Source organism: Vipera berus (genome assembly GCF_964194415.1).
Source record: "Vipera berus genome assembly, chromosome: 5".
NCBI lineage: Eukaryota > Metazoa > Chordata > Lepidosauria > Squamata > Viperidae > Vipera > Vipera berus.
Genome location: NC_138207.1, coordinates 31,913,817 through 31,938,664, shown reverse-complemented (window position 1 = coordinate 31,938,664; position 24,848 = coordinate 31,913,817). Strand labels below are relative to the sequence as shown.

The 24,848-nt window shown below is 35.5% G+C and overlaps 2 protein-coding genes across 2 annotated transcripts in view; one reads left to right on the top strand and one right to left on the bottom strand.

Moving 5' to 3' along the window:
• Positions 1 to 15,876, bottom strand: part of COL4A4 (collagen type IV alpha 4 chain) — a gene marked incomplete at its 5' end in the record, with an annotated part of 76,926 nt that extends 61,050 nt beyond the window's left edge. The window contains 5 exons of the mRNA XM_081328538.1: positions 2,369 to 2,503; positions 9,553 to 9,624; positions 12,439 to 12,478; positions 14,552 to 14,558; positions 15,849 to 15,876. Of these exons, the coding sequence (XP_081184664.1) occupies positions 2,369 to 2,503; positions 9,553 to 9,624; positions 12,439 to 12,478; positions 14,552 to 14,558; positions 15,849 to 15,876 (282 nt within the window). The remainder of the gene's footprint in view (positions 1 to 2,368; positions 2,504 to 9,552; positions 9,625 to 12,438; positions 12,479 to 14,551; positions 14,559 to 15,848) is intronic.
• A 734-nt stretch (positions 15,877 to 16,610) lies between these two features.
• The window catches only part of COL4A3 (collagen type IV alpha 3 chain), a gene marked incomplete at both ends in the record, with an annotated part of 69,962 nt that continues 61,724 nt past the window's right edge, over positions 16,611 to 24,848 (top strand). The window contains 3 exons of the mRNA XM_081328537.1: positions 16,611 to 16,732; positions 17,179 to 17,275; positions 18,402 to 18,557. Of these exons, the coding sequence (XP_081184663.1) occupies positions 16,611 to 16,732; positions 17,179 to 17,275; positions 18,402 to 18,557 (375 nt within the window). The remainder of the gene's footprint in view (positions 16,733 to 17,178; positions 17,276 to 18,401; positions 18,558 to 24,848) is intronic.

Genomic DNA, 24,848 nt, shown 5'->3' with positions numbered 1-24,848 from the left:
TTGGAGCTAGATTGAAATCAAGCCAAGTAAGTCCTGGAAAAATACAATGGCAAGCAAACCACATTCCTGTGTCACCAAAATCCTACATGGAAGTGTCTATGAAATTATCAATTCACTCAACTGTCCTAGTCCTCTTAGATCTCTCAGCGGCTTTTGATACCATCGACCATGGTATCCTGCTGCGACGTCTCAGGGGGTTGGGAGTGGGGGGCACTGTTTTACGGTGGTTCTCCTCCTACCTCCTGGGCCGTTCGCAGTCGGTGTTGACGGGAGGGCAGAGGTCCACCCCGAGGCCTCTCGTTTGTGGAGTTCCTCAGGGGTCGGTCCTCTCTCCCCTCCTGTTCAACATCTATATGAAGCCGCTGGGTGAGATCATTCGTGGTTTCGGGGTGGGGTATCATCAGTACGCTGATGATACCCAACTTTTTCTTTCCACCCCAAACCAACTCAGTAATGCCCTCGACCTGATGTCCCGTTGCCTGGAGGCGGTTCGGGTCTGGATGGGGAGAAACAGGCTCTGACTCAATCCTGCCAAGACTGAGTGGCTGTGCATACCGGCATCTCGGGAGAACCAGTTTTGTCCATTGTTAACTATGGGGGGTGAGGTGTTACCCACCGTTGATAGGGCTCGCAACTTGGGCGTCCTCCTGGATTCACGGCTCAGTTTAGAAGACCACATAGGAGCCGTGACCAGGGGGGCTTTTGCCCAGGTTCGCCTGGTGCGCCAGTTGCGACCCTATCTGGACTGAGATGCCCTACACACAGTCACTCATGCGCTCGTGACCTCCCATTTAGACTACTGCAATGCTCTCTACATGGGGCTGCCCTTGAGGACCACTCGGAGGCTTCAACTGGTGCAGAATGCAGCCGCGCGAGTTGTGATGGGGGCTTCCCGATACTCCCATGTAACACCTTTACTCCGCGAGCTGCATTGGCTTCCGGTTGCCCTTCGGGTGAGATTCAAGGTGCTGGTGATTACCTATAAAGCCCTTAATGGCTTGGGTCCAGGTTATCTGAGGGAACACCTGCTGCCGGCATCAAGCTCCCTTTGTCCCGTGCGCTCCCACAGGGAGGGCCTTCTCAGGATACCGCCGGTTAAGGAATGCCGGCGGGTTATTCCCAGGGGAAGAGCGTTCTCTGTGGGCGCGCCTGCCCTTTGGAATGATTTACCTGTGGAACTCCGGACTGCCCCCGATCTGCGTTCATTTCGCCGGGACCTGAAAACTATCTATCAGGCCTGGACTGAAGGGGTTGTAGCTTTTTAAATATTGTTTTAATTATTGGGCTTAATTAATTTAATTTATTTTAATTTTATATTATCTTTTATATTGTATTTTATGCTGCCCTGTAAACTGCCCTGAGTCCTTCGGGAATAGGGCGGTATAGAAATCTAATAAAATAAATAAATAAATAAATAAATAAAAGTAACTTTACTAACTCCATCCATTGCTCAGCTAATGAACTATTCATTGCACCTAAGGCCTGCAGCTTTTTGAAGCAGCTTGTTACCTTGGCCAGATGTCCTATATGCATCATTAAGAAGCAGCTACTAAAATCAAAGTGATATCTCTAGTACCATTGATCACTTTCAAGCAGCAGATCTTTCTCCTACTTAGAAGACATAACTTCACTCCTGTTTTTCGCTTCTTGTTTTCCAGAACTGATTAGATCATATAGTTATGGTAAAATGTCTACATAGGTTTCCAGGGATAGTAATACCAAACAAGACTGGAAAGCAGTCTGAGAGTTCAGAAAAGTACAATTATCAAAGAGGCTGGAAAGTTAAATGGCGTGACTAGGTATAAAACAGTTTCATAGAAATTCACCATCAAACATCTGGACTAAGCTAAAACAGTAGTGTGGGTACATTAATCTTACTGTTCCAACTAATATCACAGTTTCTCAAATTGTGTAAATTCCTAAGCAGTTATTCCAAATTATATGAAGCCCTGTTATTCTCTTGAACATTAATTCATCATTATTTTTAGCCATTGTCTATCCACTGCAGGATGAAGGCCTCTTCTGCACGTTTCCAATCCATCCTGTCTTTGCAGTATTTAATATTAGGACAGTGCAACACTTTGAATTCTAAGACTCTGGAAAGCATTAAGAAAATGCAATTTTGCAAGACCTTAAACCAAATGCATATTTTCCCAGGACCATGCAGCAGCTGCAGATAGCCACAAAATACCAAGAAAAGGCAAAGCTACGTTAAGGAGTTGCAAATATTGTTACATTTCTGCTTCAATATGGTCCAAAGCAAGCTTTTTGCCTTCATATATGAAATGTTGTACAATTCTATTTAATGTCCTTAATTTGAATACTGCTAAGTAACATTAGAATTATTATTATTATTTTTAATATTTACCATATTTCCTCTTTCACCAGGTGGCCCAGGCAGACCAGGATCACCTCTTTGGCCTTTTTCTCCTGGCAAGCCAATAGGTCCAATGGAACCCAGAGCACCAATTGGACCCTGGACTCCTGGCTGACCAGATTGCCCCTGCAAAGTATAAATAATTTAGATTAATTTCTATGTAAAAACAGCAGCAGTTACAATATGAACAATAATTCAGAGGAGGAAAATAGTTTATTCAAACGAAATATTCATATATGATTTCATATCTCATAGTGTGTAATATAATATTGAATACATTATATTTTTATTTATTATATTGTAGCACAGATGTACATATAATACCACAGCCTTGAGATAAATATATTTCCGAAGTCTAGTAAACAGAAAATATATCTTAAATATAGCCACTAGAAGCCACACAAAAAATGAGATAAAAAAACTATTCACACAAATCACATTTAGACTAAATTATTATAAATATTCATACGTGTCTTTTTCTAGGTTTACACAACTGTTTTGGAAAGTGTTTTAGCTGTCTCAACATATATATGCACTTGGACTCCTCTCTTTTGCTGTGAAAGCCTCAGAAATAAAAGAAAACCTCAAGAGCCAAGAAGAGTAGTTCAAGTCTACTTATTATGAAATACAAGTAGCCATTTATTCTATTTTATGTTAAATATATATTTTCTCCTCATTTAAAAGAAAGGATATTAGAGGTTTAGTATAGAACTCAATTCTGAAGCAATTCAGACCACTATTTCCTATTAAGTTTTTTTAAAAAATGAATCTCTCAGAAATCAGATCAGTCCATTCCAATTTCTACATTTTTATCTCTCCCAGGAACTTATTTTAGTTACATAGCTCAATTAATTTCAAAATATTTGAAAATATGGTTCAGATAAAGAAAGAAGAATCAGAGTCAGAGTTAATCCTATTGTTAATATTTCTCTCTCTCTCTCTCTCTGTCTCTCTCTCTCTCTCTCTCTCTCTCTCTCTCTCTCTCTCTCTCTCTCTGTGTGTGTGTGTGTGTGTCTGTGTGTCTGTGTGTGTGTGTGTGTGTGTGTGTGTGTGTGTGTATGCACCTTTGAGTCAGTATTGACTTCTGGCAACTCTCTAGACAAGTCACTGCAGTTTTATTGGCAAGAAAGTGAATTGTTTCTTCCTAGGGCTGAGGAAGACTAACTGATTCAAAGTACCCAACTGGGTTTGTGTTGAACACAGGAGTGGAACTCAAAATCAGCAAATACTCCCATACATTTAAAAATAACTGAAGACATTAGAAGCTACATATCATATGGAAGGAAAGTGCTTAGCATAATTAGTTGGAATTGCCAACTGCCAGTCCAAAATTCACAGTAAGCTTAATAGTTGATTGATTCAACATAAGCATACCATGTGTTACTGGTCTTAGTAGAAACATTGCTAAGAACAAGTTGGTGGCATCCATAACATTCATTATTTGCGGCCATCTAATGTGACCATTATGGTATTTCATTCTCAGGGCAGCTGTAAAAATAGAGAGAGTAAAGGAAGCTACCCTTAAAGTGAAAACAAATCCGTTCAATTAAGTAGGCAGAATGTTATGCCTGGCATCTCCTCCTAATGTTAATAAATTCCACTACAGTAGCTTGCAGAGTAGTGTTCATGCAGAATGGCAATGAAGTGTAGTGTGTCGTCCACTGTTCCTTTGGCGTATCATATAAACTACATATTATTTTGTAAAACCCCATATTGTATTATTTGATTTCTTTTGCACTCTAATTTATTTTGATTATTGTCTAATAACCTCATAATGTATTGACTTTATTGCACATACTGTCCCAGGTTTACGTTGTTTATTTCAAATATATTGCAGTAAACAATGAATATATAAATCTTCAAAAGAGAGAAGGAGTTGATAGATACCAAGAATATTCATAGCAGGCATCTGTTGGTGTTAAATTAGATCACCCTCTCTCGTTTATAAAAAGTATTTAACCCAAGAGAAGTCAGGATAATATTGTGAACTTCAGCATAGTCCTCACTCCGACGATGCTATAAAGGGATCTGTCTGAAATCTGTTTCGGAGTTCCTGTATGCTGAAAGGATGTTTAGCTATATCTTCTCTTGCAATTTATATAATTTCAATAAACTCTTGGGCTCTTTATTCTATGGGTCAATCTATTATCTTGAATCCTTTAAAAAGCCACCTACTTACTAATCATCTAAGTCATCTAAGTCAGGAACTTTTCCAATGCCCAAACCAGCCAATTTTAGTTTAGCACTTCCTGCACTTGAACTAATATAGATGGTTAAATTCAGCCAAACCAAGCTGCTTAGTTTGAAAATGAGATGGCTTTCATTAAAGAAATTATTGCTTAAACTTTTTAAAAGATGCAACAATACTATGTATCATATAAATATGCAAAATGTTTATTTTATTTATTTTCTGCCTCTGCAATTGTGACAAATTATGTGATTGTATTTTCTTCTATAGGATATGTAATATAAATCAGAAGAACAGAAGCCCCATAATAATACAAAATGGAATTATTTTTATGAGCAATGACATTGAGATTTTCTCAAATCTCAGCTATAACCTTTGCATTTGATATATTTAGTAATATTTCTGTTGAATATATTCAGTATTAAATATAATATTTGCTGGACCCATCCTTTTTTCTCACAGCTAGAACACATACCTTAGTGCTTTTTAATTAGGGATTATAGTACACTAGAGCTCAATATGGTAAATCTGGCCAGCTGCCACTCTAGTAGGTGCTGGTCATAAATATGAATCTTTGGAATAACTAAAGTTGCTAAAAGAACAGCAATATGTAATATATATTCTTTATCTGGAAAGGAAGACTAGTTTTACCTATGATTTATTTTTATATGATATATTTTTAAAAGAAGTGTGTCTTCGTAGATTTAATTAGATAGTTGTGATAGAAACAGACATGTGTTTGTTTCTTCTTTAGAGGTCATGTTAAATTCAAGGACATCCTCCTTTCAGGTAAAGAGCATAAATTGAATATTATTTCAGGAAGAGCACATAAATGATTTTGTATGTAACTACTTTTCAAATTAAAGGCATGTCTACTTTTTAAAAAATATGCGATAGTTAAGTATATGTTTTTCAGTACCTAAAAATACACAGTCTTTTTTTATAGGAAAGGATTGATTTTATAGCAAAGGATTGAAACAGAAACCTGGAATGTTCCTAAAGTGATTTATTCTGTCACAGAATAGTAGAGCTCAGCTCAGAGTTCATTTTGACAAGTCAGTAAGGACAAACTTTTTCTCAGAGAGTTATAGGATAGCAAAAGTGTTTATCTGATTTTCTTTTTCATTCAATTACCAGAGTATTAATTAGGATTCTGGTGGAAATGTATAGATGGACTGAATAGCTGGCTCATAGGTTGTGGAAACTAGATGCAATGAGAAGGAAGGCATTGCAAAATGTAGTTTTTGGAACATTTTGCAGTTTTCTTGATGGAACTATGTATATGCATTTGTATGCATGTATATGTACACACACACACATATGCATGTGCACGTTATGTAAATGTTACAAATGTAGATATATACAGACAGATATACAGATATTCCAAATGTTATGTGTGTGTGTATACATTATTTCTGTGTGCAAGTGTATGTATATATTTTCATACACACACACATGTATTTTGTGTGTGTTGTAAAAATAGATAGATAGATAGATAGATAGATAGATAGATAGATAGATAGATAGATAGATAGATAGATAGATAGATAGACAGACAGATATTCACACACACAATATTGAAATCTTCCCCACTGCAGTTGAATTTATAGTGGGGCTGTTACTAGTTAAATGGGATGTACAAATATTTAGGCAGAATACATAAGGGTTTTCCATGTCAGTCATTTAAGGAAAACATGAATCAGTTTGTCAAAGGTATCATATCCTATAGGAATCTTTAGGAATTCAACAATCCCCTAGTGATTTAAATAATACAATTTGAATTTAAAGGAATGAATTCAGAACTTAGGTTTTTAAACTGGCAAAAAACCGTGGGCAATTGGTTATTGGTTTATTTATAATTGATTATTTAGTTGCTAAAAAGAGATATTAATAGAAATACATTTTCAAGTTTGCAACAGAATGTGATTATTTTGCCTGATATTATAAACAGCATTTATGTTCTTTTTCTACATTATTGTAATGCCACCCTCCTTTTTTTGGTTCATTGATATTCTCTCTATATATCTATATCTGTATTTGTATCTGTATCTGCATCTGTATATTTATATGTGTATAACTAGTCACCAGCAGATGTCACTATTTCTTTGTGAGAAGAAAGAGAAAAGACCAGGGGAAAAAGAAGAAAAAACAAACAAATATTAGACAGCATCAGAATTCCAAAATTAAGTCTTTGGAAGCAAATATTTCAGTACCTTGGACAGAACCAAGGAGCATATAGAACTGTTTGTTCTGGTTAATTCATCTATTGAATCCTATACTGAAATTGCTAATGGCAGGGTTCTTTATCATACCTTAAGAGAGCTGCTTAAGTAAACATGTGGTATACATTTGTTAGGATCCCTAAAAAATAGGTCAGATCACCAATGACAGCTTGTTGTCATGATCTACTTAACTCTATCAGCAAAAATTACAGTAGTGAATGGGATAAAAGACTAATATCAAATCAGGTCATATAGTGGCCCTTTCAACTATTAAAGTACATTAAATTTTTTAAAAAATCTCAAAACCAGAAAATACAAGTGCAGAATTTTAGCAGAAATAAAAACAGCTAGTTTTAGAGAAAACAACTAATTATTCTAGAATAAAAGGCAAAAAGCAATGTTTTTCTGTATAATTATTTTAGATTTTGGATTCCTTAAAATACAATATTCCCATGGGAGCAATTGACTAAACATAAGTTGATAACTTTACAAACTCAAGTCTTTCTCTCCTTTGCCTTCTCTTTTTTGCCACTGACATGTTCCTATTCTTATTTGTCTGAATTAGCATAAATACAGTTTGTATTATCATTTCTTTCAAAACAAAGATTAAGTGATAGCTACAGTGGTGGGATTCAGCCAGTTTGTACCACTTTGGCAGAACCGGTAGCTATTTTTTTTCCCTGAAGCGGTATCCACACAGAGAACTGGTTGTTCACACATTTGAATCCCACCATTGGATAGCTACCTAAGTTTGATCAATAAATCATAGTTATTACTAATTATGAAAAGGGAAAGTGAATTTAGATCAATATAGATGGAGAACTATAATCTCCCCATCATTATTTAGTACTTAGGCTCTGTATCTTTTAATTTGGACTTGATTTTTTAAAGCAAGTTCCTGCCCTTAGAATTCAATTAGACTGAAAAATGGTTATTAAATGTAAGACTGTAGCAAATCTCAATCAAATACAGTTCTTTTACTATTTATTATATGAATTTTCTCATCAGACATGAGGAACAAGCAATCCCAATTTACTTTTGTTCAAAAATACAGAGTTATGCATAATAGTGATTTAATAAATTATGTGAACAGCCAGTGGAACTAAGTTTCAAATTCTTGCTTCCTTATGTGTTCCTCTTTTATTTGATCTTGGTTTAACATTTTCAAGACTACATTTTTTAGCAATTAAAATTCCAGTTCATTCAAGTATAACATTTTCTAATTTTCCATGATGTGGTTCATTATCCCACAAATAAATGCAGTGCAAAGAAGTGTTTCTAAATTTAACAAACTCATGTATTAAACTCTACTCTTGAAGAAGGGAGAAAGCTGTGGATATAATACCAAGCATTTTAAATATGCAGCTTGTAAAGTAAAATTAAAATGCTGCATTATCTGCATTATTTTAAAAATATGTATATCCATGGCTTCCACCTTCTTAAGCCATTATCCCAAGACTGTGGTGAAAGGACATCTCTGTAAGAAATTAGTTAGCAAATGGCTCTGAATTCTTTTTGAAACAGGTAACAGGTTATAGAAATATAAGAATTAGAAAGACTGTTGTAGTACCTCTGAAGGCTAATGTTTTTTATTATAAGACTGAGCATTTGAGATCTGCAGCTCCACAAATCTGATGAACACAGACTCTTTCTGAATTTTGTCTAAATCAACTAACATGGCTCCCCTGCCACAGTGTCTACAAAGCTATAATGAAACTAATCAAGTACTTCAATTTGAGGGAAAACTTTAATTTCTGCAGCACATTCTTATACGATATACTGTTTCTATCCTACAATTAATTCAGCAGTTCATTAGAAACAACTTACATTGAGAATGAATATAGTCTTTATGTCATGAGAATTGTACACACCTTCCCTTAAGATACTAATTTGTTTACCACTATATATTATACATATTATATTTCCCCCAAATCGGCAGAATTCAAGGACTAAACCAGAGAACTAAACAATATCATTGTTAGAAAATAACTCTCATTATTGTTAATCTTGGGTCTACATACCTATTGTTATACTGATTTTTCACTGAAAATGATTTATATATATTTAGCCACATTTAGCCTACTTTTCATTCCTCAAAAGAATTAGCATGTCAGGTATTGTAGATTAATGGTTATAATTCTGGACAGAGGTACTTGACTATCAGAAGTCCCAAAGATGTCATCCTACTGATCCAGACTCCAGCCTTTACTAAGTCTATCTATGAGGCTCACTAGAACAATGAACTCTTGACAGCTACCTATGATTACGGATGTATCTTTGGACTTAATATTACTGAATATAAATTGGTGTTAGCAGCAATTTTTAACCATGATTGCTGGTTGAATGATAATTTCCTGGAATTAACTTAAGACACTTTAAACTTTAATTTAAATTTTAAAACTCCAAACAACTTAATGTCAGAGAATTCAGAAACTGGATTTGTGCTTGTATGAAGGTCAAGAAGCCTGAATATTAACTATGAGACATTTAAATCACCTATCAGATTTTAACATGAAAAAAATGAAGTACAGTTTTTTGCAGAAATACATAGAAGTGAATATTTTAGATTCTGGCCCCCAACTTTTAGACAATTTCATTCTTTCATTTTTAGATACATTCTGAAACAATTCTGCTTTAGTGAATATTCTTAGATTAACAGTTCTGAGTGTATCTTTCTTTTATATTTTATTCACAATTATCATGATTTAGTTTCAATAGATGTTAAGAGGAAAAACAGGACAAAACAAAGGAAATTTAAAATTTACTCTTGAGCCTTTTTCAGGAAAGCATCGACAAACAGAACAATCTTCTCCACCACAATGTCCAATATATGAACCCTAAGAAGAAATAGAAGATATTGCTGTTATTATTGTTATCCCATTTCAGATCTGCTGACCAACTTCATATAAATGTGTTTGGAAGCTTAGAAAAGCTTAATCATCAATAAGGCTATTAAAAACTTGTTCAAAAACTAAATATAAAAGAAATAATGGGTAAGATACTGCCTGATAAGAAAGAACGTTAAAAGGTTATAGAATCTGCAACCCTATATATGTGTGTACATTATTTTATTTTTCACATTTCTGTACTGACCATACAGATGTTATGTATGTATCTGCCCACACACACTCATACACATATATACAAAAAAAGCATCTAAAATTAATCCCAGTAAGACTACCTTTAGATAGCTAAAGTCATGAAGGGCTATTACAGATTTTTTATTAAAAAGGAAAAGGAAAAAAAAACAAAATCAGGAAATTAGCTAAGGATGGTAATCGAGTTTTTTAAAAGTTAAGTCAAAACTGAAACACACAAAAAAGATTTGCTCCTAAATGAGGCAAAAAAGATAGAAACCAATCACTGAAGAACATGAAATTCAAGAAATTGCATAATTTTAAGTAAAAGAGGATAAGGCTGAGACCTATAAAAGACACCAATCAAGATTCTGGGAATTGTCCTTGAAGTGCTGGGAAACTGGGTAACACAATTCCCCAGCCAAAAGCAAACAAAATAAGTATCAAAATATTATTTTGAACTTTGAAATTTTCTGAGTCAAAGTTTACTTCAGTGTTTTATAGGAAGAGAGACATTTTGGAAAGATGTTAGTGGTTTTTTTCTGATTTGAAACAAAAATGAATATACCAAATCTAGAACAGGGCTGCCAAAGTATTTCTGAAAGGAATCTTGTGCCTTTAAAGCATTGAAGAAATATAATATAGAAAGTTGCTACTTGGCACTTGTATGCACATTAGTTGATTCTTATATGTCGTTGGGGAAGAGATGATCTTTTAAAAGACTTTTTAGGCAACCATAAAAATTTCAAGGAGATAAAATGGAATATTATCATATAACATGTTGGAATCACAGTATCAGCTGCCTAAGTGACAAAATAATTTGCCATCAATAATGACAATAGCAGGAACATGTACAATAAATATAAAATTCATAAAATGTGTGAATTAATCTACAGAATTGGCTATGATTTCATATTCACATATTTCACCTATGTAAACAAAAAATATGTGCATTTATTGGTGATATAATGCATCTTGCATTCTTGAATTACCTGGCTTTTGTGTCTCACTATCACTCTATGCCTATTACCATGGTGTTCTTTTATTTATTCATCCATTTATTATATATATATATATATATATATATATATATATATATATATATATATATATATATATATATATATATATATATATATATATATATATATATATATATATATATATATATATATATATATATATATATATATATATATATATATATATATATATATATATATATATATATATAATATTTCCAAAACATTTTGTTTTCTTGATCTTTAGTCTATATATGTTCTTACGCATACATAGTTATGCAAAAAAAAAAAAGACTGAGCTTCTGGGTCATTTTATCTTGAGGCAAAATTCCAAGGGAAATATCAATCTATCCCTTGCGTTTTTGGCTTTTTAGATGCATGTTTCTGTGGCAGTGTTAAAAGGTTTCTGGGTTTCCCCCCCTCCCCCTCTAACTAAGACATGTTTTATTATCATTCTAGGAAAATTATTTTTCAGTTTAACCTTCCACTGAAGATTAAAATGTTAGAGTAGTCAAAACATAGATTAAACACAAAAATTTTGACTATTTTTCATTTAACAGTTTTACAGCTTCTCCCAAAGAAAACTGCCAGTGTTTTGTGGAACCATCAAATTCTTTGCAAGCTGACCTTGGGTTCCTTAGTGGAAGGTGTGTAATAATAAATTAATTACATTTTTGAGCTTCCTCTTCAGGAAATGTTTGGCCTACGTTCTACTCTAATTTCTCTTAAGATGTCACCAAGAGCTAAAATTTGGGTGAGAAGTTTCTCAAATGTGATGGGATTTTGTGGCAATTAGACAGGATTTCTTATACTGATGAATAAGTGGGGAAGGACTTCCTGAAGAGAGAAAGTTTGCTTAAAATTATTATTTGCTACCTTATTACTTGCATCAATTTTGGGAAGAGTATAAGGTATAGAAGTTCTTAGGTTTTCAAGTTGGAGATATTTTAAGCCTGAAACCATCCAAACTGTGTAATTAGTATATGTTTTATAAAAACAAGATGATGAATAGTTTGTCCACAACAATAATAGGAGTATTGCCTAGGAAGATTATTAGCCTGCTTTGTAAGAGTAATTTCAGATTCAGACAAAATGCCTATGAGAGTTTTTTTTAATCCTAACTTCAGTATGCTTCAGCTTCAGCTTCAATGCTATATCTGTCCAGATGTTTAATTATGCAGAACATCAGATATTATCTGCTAACATGATATTGAAATCATTCTCACTTTAATTATATTCAAGACAAACATTAATATTGAGCTTTACAGCAAATGTTACTACTTAAAAATCCCACCATATTCAGTACAAGTAAATGTAAATTTGCTAGCTAATTTGATTAATTATACTAAGGAATCTATCCAAGCAACTTTATGTTTCCCAATAGGTCAGGGCATCATAACATTGATGATATGCCAAATTATTTATTGCTTAAAGTTATTATTCATTTTTCATAAATAACTCATACAGCATCTCAAAGATTTTATTGATTCAAAAATAATTTTGTAACATGCATGTGAATAAAAGAAGAAATTTTTTTATTAGTATCACTTACCCCATAAGATGGCTGGACTGAAGCAACAATTATTAGCCACCTAATTCATAGGAAGATACAGGTTAAATTATGATAATCAATCTCCAATTGAGATAATATAAGAAAATCTTATTGCAAGGATTTTAAAAAATTTAAAAAATGGTTGGGATTTTTTTTCTTTATTTTTCTAACCCAGTGGCTCAGTTTGCATTATACATAGTTTAAGATATGATGATTAAAGAGTGATTCTTTTTGTTAAACATACTCAACCATGGTGATTACTTTATATCTTGTGGGTCTTAAAAATTGAGAAAATTTAAAAAAAATCATTAAGTATGGGGTAGAATATTGGGCAAACATACCACCTTCCTCTAATAATATAAAGTGGGAAGACTAGAAAATTGTGGATTTTGTATCTATGTATTAATTCTTCATAGTTCTTTATGAACACAGTCACATATTTGCACAGTTAATACAGGTAGTCTTCAATTTATGACCACAACTGAGCCCAAAATATCTGATGCTAAGCAAGTTAGTTGCTAAGTGAATTTTGCCGTCATGGCACAGTAGTTAAAATGCAGTATTGTGGGCTAACTCTGCCCACAATCTGTAGTTTGATCTTGGCTGTCTCAAGGTTACTCAGCCTTCTATCCTTCTTAGTCGGTAAAGTGAGGACCCAGATTGTTGGGGACAATATGCTGTCTCTGTAAACCGCTTAGAGAGGGCTGTAAAGCACTATGAAGCAGTATATAAGTCTAAGCGCAATTGCTAGTACCCCATTTTACAACCTTTGTTGCCACAGTTATTAAGTGAATCACTGCAGTTGTTAAGTTAGTAACATAGTTGTTGGGTGAATCTGGCTTCTCCATTGACTTTGCTTGTCAGAAGTTTGCAAAAGGTGATCAGATGACCTTGGGACACTGCAACGGTCATAAATATCAGCCAGTTGCCAAGCATCCAAATTTTCGTCCCATGATCATAGGGATGCTGCAATGGTCATAGGTCACTTTTTCCAACACTAATATAACTTTGAACAGTCACTAAACAAATGATTGTAAGTAGAGGACTACCTGTACTACCTTCCTTTAATAAAGTCCAAGTGTGAGATAATTATCATGCAGTGCAGTAGCCATAATGACAATCTTTGCCCTAATCCATAGATTATTTCACATGCTTTATATAATGAAGGAGTTTATAGGCACACTGTTATTGAGAGCTCGCCTTTACTGTGTACATTATGTTATCCCATTGTTGACCCAGTTTGAGATTTCTGTAACACATTGTCCATACAGAACCGTTTTGTACATTGTCCTAGTTTAAATCATGGCTAGCCGGTTAGTGTTTCACTAAGGTTAGTGAACCCAGCCTACATGACTGTTGGAGCTAAAAGAAAACAAGGGGCTAGTGTCTTTTTTTAAAAAAAAATTGCCATCCTGTTTTGCGAGCAGAAAATGGAATATCATATAATTTTTTATTTCTCTTATTTACTATTTTGTCAGGTAATTCCTATAACTAACTGAATTACAGTTACTATAGACTTGGCTCTGAAAAAGAAAACCAAGCATTCTGGTCATGGAATAGAAATTTCCCACCTCATGCTTCTCCCTGAAACAGGGATGCCTCTCTTTGTGCATGCTGCAAAGCCTTCGCTCTGTGTTATCTTTACTTTACTTTTCTTCATTTTTATAGGGCTTTTCGCTACCAAGTGATGGATACAAATGGCCACAGATTATGGGAAATGAACTCCAACACTTCTCGAGAGAACCAGAGAGCACCAGATTCCCTACCTTTGCATTGTAGCATACCATTCAACACAAACACACTGTTCATGGCACTTTAAAATTTTTATGGATAGCCTTTCTCACTTACAAGGATATAGGAAATTAAGGAATAGAAAGAGCTATAGCTTCAGTGGAAAGATGGGTAAATTAGAGAATTCTGTTTCTTTAACTAACAAAATTAATGTGTATATTTGTGCTTATATTTGAATTTTGCCAGTATTTAGCAAATATATGGGTAAATACCAGAGACAGTACATTTCAGGTAGCACCAATAAGATTAAAAACCAGCACAGTAAGTCTGCTTCTGCTTTCCAATGTGAAAGTTATTACTTTAACTAGAAGAAAAAACTTACCATGCACCTGTAATAAATTTAATCCAATATAAGCAATTCATTATGGATGTAATTTATATTAATATATTTGAATCCAGGCCTTCAATATTTTAATTTTTAATAACAAGGACTTGATTCCACTGCAGGTATGAAAACCACATTCAACATTCTTCTTGGCTTTGTGATCTGCTAGGAAAGAAAATATGACAAGCCTTAATTTTATGCACAAATATTTTTAACTTTACATTTAAGTTGAGATATTTTGGAAATATTAGCACTCTTCTGGAGTGAAATATGTAAATGTAAATATCCATTGACTTACTTTTCTAGTGTCACAGAACAAAAGTCTGTAAATAATTGCTTTCATTTACACACACACAAACACACACTCACACCAAGATTCCCTCATGTAACTTTGTTTTCAAAATCAAAAAACATAACAACATACACAATAATTCTCAAGTTATTTTTAAACATGCATGCCAAAAAATCATTGTAAATATTAGACACTTCAGACAGCTGGAAATGCTCCTATTATCCATGGCAGAATTATTTACAGGCCTCTGCAAATGTGTCTTTATTTCAGTTATTCTGCTTGGGGTTTAGCTATGCTCTATTGAAGAAACCCTCAAAGAATCTGACCCTAGGCCTCATTCAGTTGTTTATTCCAGAGCAGTGCAATTCAAATAACTTTATTTATGAGAATGAGCAATTTAGTACCAAAATGTTTATTTTGAAAATGACTAAGAAGTTTTTGGTGCCCAAGATGTCTCTTTATTTTTATTTTTTAAAAAAGAACCAAGAGAATTCTTATAAGTGCTTGGAAGATCTCTTTCTAGAACCCCAGTCCTTAGAAAACCATTTTAATTCAAGTAGAAATATTGAGGCAAATGTAAAGCTAATTTGTTTTGGCATTGTTTTCTAATTACATAGTTACCTTAAAAATAGCTAAATACTAACTCTGGCACACCTAGTAAGAGTTTTGATTTCCCTTTGAATAATAAATTCCTTTCATATCACAATTCTTTTCCAAAGAGATATTTGAGGGTAACATAACAAGCATGGAGAAATAGTTGCAAAAAAGGTTTAGAATAAGGCCAAAAAAAGATTGTCTTATTTTTGTTTAGAGTCTGAATAGCCGAGATTCAAAAATGATTCTAGGATGATTCCAAATGATTACCTTTAACAAGTTAGCATAAGGACATGTCTTCATTCATATCATACATTGAATTAAACCATAACATGCTTTTATCACCTGTAACTTAGCATGTTAGCCTGGTTTAGCCATTATGCAAAGTATGAGTACTCATTTTCTCACAGGTAATGTGAGAATATCTCAGAGCCATGGTTTCACACAGTATCTAAACCATATCAAAGTCTGCCAAACAAACTGAATGTGTCTTGAAAATATTATTTGCTTTTTTCCAGAAAGGGCATTACCTTGATGAAGCATAGACAGCATCTATAATAATTAACTCTGATGCCGTTCAGTGTGTCACATAATACCTGAAAAATCCATTTTAAGCCTATTCAGTTTCAGTGTGGTTAAGCTTCTATGCTACCTTGACAATCTTTGAGTATTAAAAATACCTTCTCAGTCAATACTATTTTATAGTCTTAATAATAAATAAAAAATGAGGGGTGGTGAAAGGGAAATCCTGAAAACCTTATAAAGGACAGTGTTGGAAGGAACATGGAAGTAACATTCCAAATTCGTTTTCAAGGCTGGTTTTCCGGAAGTAACACCATCTTTTCTTGGATCAGTCAATGTAGAAAGTCTCACAGACAAGGTAACAGAATCATCTTACTGCACCTGTTGTTATAAATCAATCTGCTATGAGGAAATAACAGGGTAACTCAAGGCCAAAACCTTTTATTTTACATGTATTAACATAAATTATGTACACCACATATATTAAATAAACTGCCATTTCTATCCTGTCTATAGTAAAACCAATTTGCCTTAATGGGTGGAAAAAAATAATGTCCAAATATTTCTGTAACAAATCCTGTCCTCACAGCTTTGGATGTGAGCCCTAATGTGATTTTTTTAAATTGCCATGAAATAGCAATTTTACACATGATCAGACTTAAAGTGCAAAAATCTGGACTTTCACAAAAAGAAAGGAGAAAGAAAGAAACAGAAAAGTCTAAATTTTGCCCTCATCTAGTGGTCATCCAGATTTTTGCATTCCAGACAAGGTAACCCTTATATTTAATGAGATTGTTAGCTTATCTAATTCAGGGCTTTGATACTGTACTTATCTGTTTGTTAAGCAGACAAACTGTTAAGCAGGGCTGTGCATTCTTTTAAAATAATTTGGAAGGAGTACTTCAGAATTGTGCAACCACAGCACATCCCTGCTCCTTCTCTGGCTATCACAACAAGCTGCAGCTATTTCAAGAGTCACACTGTCTTTTTTTATTTATTTTTTCAAAAATCTGGGGGTAAAAAAGACAAGCTGTTTGAAGAAATAGCAGTGAAGAACTAAACTCATGTTAAATTGAAAGCACTGTTTCCTAATGATTCCTGCTGATTTTTAAAATTTGCATAGTCCTCCTATTAACTAAAATTCTGAAATCCAAAGTTCCCAGGAATTTCCCCTGAAGATATAGCTAAACAACAGTTTCTTTATTCCAAACCAAAGGTACCTGGACTACAAAAAACTGAACAGTAGCAAAGAGATTCAGAACCTTCTAATTGATATAACAACAAAAATCCAATTGGGGATGTACTACGGCCTGGTATAAAGAAATGGCCAAAATGAAGCCTAAAAGTCCCCTTTTTTTTATTCTCAGAGTTGCCCCTGACCCAGATGGTTGAAAAATGATGGCAAATCACACACCAACAAGCTTAGTAGCTGTTCTCCCAGGCATACGCAGGGTTCAGCAAGAAAGGCACATGTTTAAATGGTTAGCTAGCAGCTTTGGGCTGTGCTACCCATCCCAATCCAGAGGGAATAAATCTCAAGATATTTCAGGTTTGATCCAAACAGGTTAAAGTTACGGAGCACCACCCTCTTCTCTCAGGATATCTGGCCACTATTTCAATTTGTATCTACTAGAAAGATTTTCCCCAAGTATGCCCAGCCCTGCCCTGCCAAGTCCCTATAGCATTGTTGCCATATCATGCAATGAGATACCGACTCATCTTAAGTTGCCCTTAGCTGCACCAGCATTAAAAGAAGCATTTCCGCTTGTATTCCAACCTATTCCAAGGGCAAATATCAGGAGGTGAATCGTTTGTTAGGCTTTGTCACTCATTACCTTGAAGGAAGAGCCAAACGACCCCGGAGTAATTGAGAAGAGAGGCCCTAGAGAGGCAGGAGAGGGATTCCCCACGGAAGAGCAAATGTCATCCTGCAGACTTTTCTGCCAACTCGAAGGCAGGTGGGATACAGCCCTTCAACCTAGCAGCGGCAGGCAAAGACCCCGCGCTCCCTTCCTCAGAGCGCAGCCTTTCCGAGCAGGCAATCCAGATGTGGTGGAGCGTTGACCCCTGCACCGCATTGTATTCTGAGAGTTTGGGCCCCCACACATCGGATACTTGGCTCGGGAGGGAAACTTTTCTCTCCCGCCCACCCACCCCCCACCCCACCTTCCTTTCCCCGCCACGCTCCTCCGACAGGCGTACCTGACTTCTAGGAGACAGACCAGCCCCTGAAGCTCCTGCCCTCGGCTCCCGCCCGGCTGCTCCTCCGTCCGTGTTTCCTCCTCTAGGGCAAAGTTCTGCCGTTTCCACGCTTGTCTGCCCTCCTCCCGCCACCCCGGGGAGAGGTGGAGCTTTCCCTGGACGGTCCGTGGATGTGCCGGGGGGGTGGTGGTGGCGGGGTGAGTGACATCCGGACAGAGGCGAAGTTGGGGACCGCAGACCTGTGACACTGGAGAGGAAGGGCAGGCAGGCGCGCCGCGAGACATGAAGAGGCTCGTGCGCCGCCAAACTTGGCACTTGGGGCTGGCCTTCCTTTGCATGCTGGCTTTGGGTGGCCGGGAGCAGGACGGCTTTCCTACTGCTGTTGCCGCGAAGGTGAGTGTAGTCCGATGCTGACGGGGCTAAGGCGGCTTTCTGCCTGTGGAGTAACCCGAGGGAGGGTAGCCCAGCGTTTCCCAACCTTAGGAACTTGAAGATGCGTGGACTTCAACTCCCAGAATTCCCCAGCCAGCATAGCTGGCTGGGGAATTCTGGGAGTTGAAGTCCACGCATCTTCAAGTTCCTAAGGTTGGGAAACGCTGGGGTAGCCCATAGCCCACCCCGCAGCCCCCGCCCCCACCGCCATCCCCGCCTGGACACTGCTTCTTTCAGCAGGACTCCAGTGGCTTTAGCTAAAAGAAATGTCAGAGCGGCTTTGCCGACCCCCCCACCCCACCCCCCACCCCGCTTATTTGGAGCGTTTCTACCCTGCTTTTCCATTAGATAACAGTGGGTACAATTCATTAGACACTATTAACCGTGAGTTTGAAACATTTTACCTGAAAGTAGGGAGAAAAGAAAGAGATGGCACTTCCTGGCTTTGCCTGAAAAACCTTTTGTCCCAAGTCTCAGAGGCAGGAAAGACTTCTTTTGAGGAGATCACACTAGGTCGAGAGAGACTTTTTTGCTTTCTGCATTGATGACTTCCTAAAATTCTTATCCTCTCAGGTCAGTTGCCGTTTCCTTTTTTGCCTTTTGATAATATGTGACCTGCTTCGTTCAATAAGAACTGTCTTTTCTGGAGGTGTCTTGCTTTGGCGCACCTGTCTTTTGCTGTCATATGAATCGCATTGTGCAGGCAAACCTGGGAAAAACCGAAGGGCAACCTACAATATAGTAGATAGTTTTCAAAAAGCCAGACGAGAAGCCCAAAGCATCATTTTTATTTTCTTCCTCTTGGAAAGTATTACCTATTTGCCCCAAAAAATTATAGACAGAACAATGATCCCTGATACTCTCATTTGCACAACCTTCTCTGGACAGAACAGAATACAGAGTTCTAGAAGAGTTGTTCTGTGACTACCAGTGATAAAGAGATTAAAAACATCCAAAGACACATGTGAATATGTTTGGTGACTCTTTAGAATTGATGAACAAATTTTATAGGGGGAAAAAAGCCTTTTAGGAAAAAATATTTAATAAAAGAAGAGATCAATTATTTTATAGAAAGATATCTGTAACTTTATCTTTTCCCAGAGGTAATAAGTACTTGGATGACAAAGGTCATTTTTCTTGAGATCATATTATTATTATTATTCTCCTTCTCTCTCTCTCTCTCTCTCTCTCTTTCTCTCTCTCTCTCTCTCTCTCTCTCTCTCTCTCTCTCTCTCTCTCTGTCTCTTTCACTCACTCACTCTCTTTTCCATTTATCTAGATATCTCAAGGTAGCAGACAGACTAATATTTTTGTCTCTTATTTTTCCCAACCTTATGAGATGGATTGGGTTGAGAAAAGTGACTATATCAAACTCACTCAGCTAATTTTCATACCTAAGGGAAGTCTAGAACTCATACTCTCCTGGTTTCTAGGCCAGCACCTTTACCACTGTACCAAAATGTGTATTCATCCATCACATTGCCAAGGCTTATCTTAGCTATATTTTATCAACCAAAGCACAATTAGCAAAGTTCTTGCAAGTATACTAAATTAAAATAAGACAAGATATCATGATTTAGAATAGTATGTGGATCCAATCTCAAATTGCTCTAGAGAATATCATGTAAGTTTGGTGAAGTACAATTTTTCATAGCAAATTGTTCTGAAATCACATATCTCTAAATATCTCAATTTCAGTGATGTTGTTTCAGTTTAGTAATAAGTCCACATAATTATCTGATAAACAAACCAAACCAAAAGCATTCCCATGCTGGAATATAGGTGGTCCCTAACAGTTTTGAATTTTACAACTATGATTTGCATTTTTACCAATTATCTTAGCACAGTTTCTCTTCTCTAAGCAATAACATCCTCCCAAACTGAGGGAGTTTGGCAGCTGTTGCATCCTGAACACGGATGTTTAAATATTTTAGATTATTTGCTGCCTAGTCAAACTTTTTACTCAAAATGGTCTTCAGCTTTCATTTATCTAACATATTCAGCCAATGTTCACGGGCACTACAGCCCCAAGGAAGCAGCAGATGTTATTTGTCATAGAAATAAGGCTATTTGTCCTGAAATTTATCATGACAGTATTTACAACCTTAGAATTTAGTGGTAATGCATGAAAGAAAGTATGAAGAGAAAAGTATCTTCAGGGCCTTATCATAGCCTCCAACATCCTGTTTTCAACAGTAGCTTGTTCCTAGGCAATATCTAAACACATCTATTCAATAGTGAGCCCCCCAAATGTAGTAATTATAAGTGATATTATGGAATTGCAAAGTGTTTGTAGGATTATACTGTTTCCTGCATTAAATGATTGTTCTGCTCATCTGCAAGAAATATATAGTAGCAGTCTTTTCTTATTGGCAATGCCATCTTCTATGTGTTAGTCTCCCCTTAAAGTGTCTAAGTGTCTTTACTTTTTTGGTAAAGAATTACGCATGTTCATAAATTATGGACTATAAGCCTGCACATATTTCTCTTCCTCTTTCTCTTTTTCTTTCTCCCTCCCTCTCCCTCTCCCACCCCTCTCTCTGTGTGTCTGTCTGTCTGTCTGTCTGTGTAGGCTTTGCGTTCTTGTTCTATGGAGCTAATTAGAATGTGATGTACAGTAACCAACTTGCAACTAGGAGGCATGCAGTGGAGAGATTATTCTTTTGTTGTCAGATATCTAAATAATATGTGACATTATGACATTGTGCAGATGGGTGACTCTGGCTAGCTGCCTCCTCTTCTGCCCTCTCCTTTTTCCTTCTTTCTTTTAAAGTTTTCTAGAAGTGGTTCTTTCTTCTCTTTTAAGTAGTGTGAGCTTGTGTAAAGGCTTATCACACCTTATTCTTTAGAGCCCTTATAATATGGGAGAAAATTACACCAGTCATTTTTGGAGAATAACTATATCCACCATTTATACTTTAGGGCCAGTATTGTCCATAGCTTCTTTTTAAGGGACTGATAATCCCCACAAGGGAAATCTGAGGTTCCTGGGTTTAAGATTAAATTCACCTGGCATGAAAATTGAACAGTTACAAAAAGGTTTCTATTACTCTTCTTGCAAACAATATTCAGCTTCTTGAAATACTGTAAATGATTCTGCATTATCTGAAAAGATAATGATTGAATATCAGGCTTGTTTTCAGAACATTTAAAATTGTGCTCCTTATATTACTGTTTCCCAATTATGTGCTTGTAAATTGCACAAGAGAAATCCATTACTTTCCATTCTCATAATGTACTGTAGGTAAAAATAGATCTAAACATTTGAAAGTTTAAGATATTCTAGATATATAGCTTTTCTATACATCATTTCTTTACAGTCTATTCTATGCGGCAAAGTTGAGTAGGCATCCTCCATTTTATGCAGTACCTGTTGTTTCTACCTTTTGTTCTTCTCCTTTTTCCCAAACATTTGATAATGCAGGCTTAGCAATAAGCTAGAGATTTTTATCTATTCTCCCCCTGTACTTTTGGGTCTTTCTCTACACTAGAATCTGAATTTGGAATAAAGTAGTAATTGGGTATCCATGTCACACAAAATAGATGGAATTTTGATTTCACCATCATGGCTGTCACTTTGGCCCTAAGGATGCTCTGGTAGTAATACAGGCCATTATGAAATTAACTGATATGGTTAGACAACACGCCCCAGTCAGTAGACGCCTGCCCGCTAATTATATTTTATAGTGTGATCAACTCATACAAACAGTCTCATTTGTTAATTTTATGTTCTGACCTTTTCTAGCACCAGCTGGTGCCTTTCCATTCTTGAAAAAAAAAAGAGATAATGGGCTTTTGAAATACACATTAATAACAATTAGATTGGGGAAATTAAGCAAGGGTATTAAATAGATAGCATCCTCTGTCCATTTTTCATATTCATCCACAAACCAGGAACAAAAAGAAATTGAACATTTATTAATAGATATTTTCACAGAACTTTATGTATATATTACCAAATCTCTTGTGTTTATCTATTTGCTAATTATCTGATAAAGGAAAGTATTTGTTTGTAAGCCTCCAATTACTCCAAATACTATAGCATACTAATTTTTTAATACAATTTTTCAAATCCACTAACTTAAAGAATGCATAAAAAATCTGGACTCATTAAACCAGACTGGAATTGAAATTTCCATGAACTTCAGACCAGTTTTATTTGCAAAACAATAGACACTGCAGCATCCCCATAGTCACATGATTGTGCTTTCCAATGCTCCCTACAAGCTTCTCACAAGCAAAATTAATGGGGAAGCAACCAAAAAATCAGAAGTCAATCCTGCTCAAAACAATTCAGTAAATGTAATGTTCAATCTGGTCACATCAGACTGCACTATCTTTGTCTCAAAGGATGACTCCACAGGACACAGGTTGTCTAGTTGACTAACATTTCTGTTAATGTCATTAATTTATAATTTCTCTCTCTTTCAATAAAGCAAATTTTGTGGCTTTGTTTCATTTCCTGATGACATTGCTAATGCTAATGTAATCAAATAAATTACATAATTACATAATTTCAATGCCATTAAATCATGGCATTGAAATGCTTCTAGCAAACTTGTTCAGCTTATTCCTGTCCAAAATCACTATGGACTGTTTGTAACTTGCTGTGTGTGTGTATTATTTTTCCTAAATGGTGACTCCTAGCCTCAAAGTCTTATATCCATGCTCACAGCTGAGACCATTCCTAGGCCAATTGCTTGAATTTAGCTGGCCACAAGGCTTTGGGAACAGAGAGAAAAGTTTTCACTCTTGTCCACTTTAAGGGTCATAATAGAAATTCTTCTTAATGAACAGCTGTGTTTTATAAGATTTGTTTGATTTCAGATTAGCAAGTTGTATGAACAAAGTTTTTATAGCTTGGAAATCATTCTCTATCATTTTGTAGATTTATATGTCTTTTAGGTATTTTTCTGCTGTGTCAAAGCAATGCAGAATATGTCTTAAGACAATAAATACTACAAAACAACATCAAAATACAAAATCAATATTCTAATCCACAAATATGTTTTATAAATGTATTAATAGCACTAGTTACAAGTGCAGCCTCTCATTCCTGCATCACAGATGGTCTTTGGAATAGCCAAATTTTCTGCAGTTTTCTAAATGTCAGAAATGAGGATATGATCTTATAACCAGAGTAGTGTGTTCAGCTATAGGGGAGCTGTTGTCAAAAATGATCACCTCTGGATATCCTCCTGTCAGACATCAAAAGGAGGCAGGTAGTTCTTGGGTAGCAGATTCTGCTTGGAATAAGCAGTTTTGCAGATAATCAAGCTCCAAGACATATGGGACTTTAAAGGTGGTGATCAGGCCTTGAAATCTGCTAATTCTGGTATTCAACACTACAAATTTTCATACTATGGTTCAGATGACACTTTAATTGGAAATGTTTATATCCTAAACATTTGATTCCTTTATATCCTCATTCAATGATCTGCAGAGCTGATTCTTTAAATATATTGCTATTATTCATTGTATTGTCTGAAGGCTCTTTTGTTCCATCTTGTGGGCTATTGAGTCTTGAAGCACACTGGAACCTGCGGTTAAAATACCATTATGTACTGATTTCAGTGGAATGTAATTTCATGCAAATGTGTTTTTTTTTCCAAAAAAAAAAACTGGAGTTATCCATGGCAAAATCTTCTTTGAAAGTACATTTCTTTGAAGCAGTTGAATTGGTTTCTGGATTGAAGCCTTATTTGGATATCATTTTACTGACTATAGAAGACAACATTGTTTAAGACTGTATCTATGCTTCAAAAAATTTAGAAGCCCACTAAATGCTTACAAAGAGATACAGAGGATTCAAAGTCTTTGCTGACCATGTAGCCAATAACTAGATTTTGCAGTCTAGATAATATTGTAATGCTAAATAGAAAGAAGGGTAATGTAACTATTAAAAAAAACTGAATGAATTGATGTGTGCAACAACTGTTTTTGGAGCAGTGTCTTATTAAAATCTTTCAAAATTATTGCTCCATTCATATGCAGATGTACACTGATTTAACTGATGACTAAATGTATATCCCAAGTTATCTATGTTTTCAACAAAATATACTATCAAAGTAGAGAGCCAAATAATTCCTGCTTTATTATCCCCCCTCCACCCATCCAGTTTTTTTAATGAGTTATAAGATCGTGATTATGCCTTACTGAATCTTTTATTCATGAGGACACAGAAAGTATTAAGACAGTTCCTTGAAACCGAGAATCTACCTTATTCAAATAGTCCAAGATATCCTGCTGATT